We start from the raw sequence: 1,334 nt of genomic DNA, 5'->3' as shown, positions 1-1,334 counted from the left end.
ATGAACCTCTCAGTACTCTTGAGAGCTGAGATTCTGTCACACTGGGAATCATAGGCCGTGCCCGTCAGTCCAGGAACACACCCGCCCTCCACAAAAAAAAACCCACAAACAGAGTGTTTTATATGTACGTGTGTGTGTGTGTGTGTGTGTGTGTGTGTGTGTGTGTGTGTGTGTGTGTGACAACCTGTCAAGCCCCCAAGTAAGACCCAAAGTCTCCCCTTTCTTCCATCACCCAAGTCAGCCAAATCGGCACTGCAGATCCCCCCACCCACCCACCCACCCCCCAAAAAAGCTGTCCTTGCATGGGGCAGTACGGCCCCCAACCCCCCCACCTCCACCCTGGGCGTGCTCATCTCCTATACGCGGGTGGTGGAGTGGCCGTGGGGCAGGTTGGTGCTGTTCTGGCTGCCGCCGAACGCGTTGAAGTTGTGCAGCGGCTGCATGGCGGCCAGTGAGTTGGGGATCATGGTGATGGTGCTGGGGGTCATCAGGGGCATGTCGTCGGGCGAGCGCCGCAGCGTGAGCGTGTAGTCGGGCGGGCAGGTCAGCCGCAGCGTGTCGTGCGCCTGCAGAGAGTCGCAGTCGTGGTGGTGCTGCTGCTGCTGGTGCTCGTGGTCATGCTCGTCCAGCTGGTGCTTCATCTGCAGCGACGACATCAGCTCCTCGCTGGGCAGGTGCCCCACGTCGTTGGCCACGCTGGTCGCCGAGCCAGGCGGAGCCGAGCCCGAGCCGATGCCACCGACGCCACCACCCGGCCGGCCGTCCCCGTGGCCCTGGGGACTCAGACCACGCCGGTTGGACTCGTGGCGCCGCTTGTCCTTCTTGTAGTAGAGCGCGGCGAAGGCCAGGATGTTGAGGAAGAGGAGCGAGGCGCCCACCGCGATGGTGACGCTCAGCTCCGTCGAGTAGTCGCGCTTCTCGATGACTACGGAGGACTCGTCGCCCAGGTCGCCGGCCTGGCGTTTGTCGGTGCTCTGCTTGGTGTTGGCCGGCGGGACGCCGGGGTGGCGTGTGGTGGACGGCCAGTTCTTGCCCAGGCGCTTGGTGTAGGGGTACGGCGTGGTGTCCTGTGGCGGGATCTTGGTCGTCGTGGAGACGTACTGGAAGAGCTCGTTGATGTTGTGCAGGTGCGGGACCAGCTCGAGCCAGAAGGCCACCTTGGTGGCGCGGTAGTGGTCGCGCACGCGCGGCTTCAGGCCGATGTGCAGGTACAGCTGGTCCTTGGGGTTGTACTTGGACCAGGCCACCTCCTCGAAGCGGTTGGGTTTGGTGTGGATGAACTTGGTGTCCTGGGGAACCGGCTGGTTTGGGTCTCTGGGAGGGACGGAGAACAC

General features: G+C 63.3%; 1 protein-coding gene across 1 annotated transcript in view; it reads right to left on the bottom strand.

Annotated features, from left to right (window-relative positions):
- Nucleotides 1–356: 356 nt before the first annotated feature.
- Nucleotides 357–1,334, bottom strand: part of nlgn4xa (neuroligin 4 X-linked a) — a 110,847-nt gene continuing 109,869 nt past the window's right edge. The window contains exon 6 of the mRNA XM_076302866.1: nucleotides 357–1,314. Coding sequence (XP_076158981.1) covers nucleotides 357–1,314 — 958 coding nt within the window. The remainder of the gene's footprint in view (nucleotides 1,315–1,334) is intronic.

The sequence above is a fragment of the Alosa pseudoharengus genome, unplaced genomic scaffold (assembly GCF_046254945.1).
Source record: "Alosa pseudoharengus isolate Yale_2024_CS ecotype anadromous, Long Island Sound unplaced genomic scaffold, YU_APseudo_1.1 YU_APseudo_1.1_scf_24, whole genome shotgun sequence".
NCBI lineage: Eukaryota > Metazoa > Chordata > Actinopteri > Clupeiformes > Clupeidae > Alosa > Alosa pseudoharengus.
Note: the sequence above shows the minus strand (reverse complement) of the source record. Positions and strands in the feature narration are given on the sequence as shown.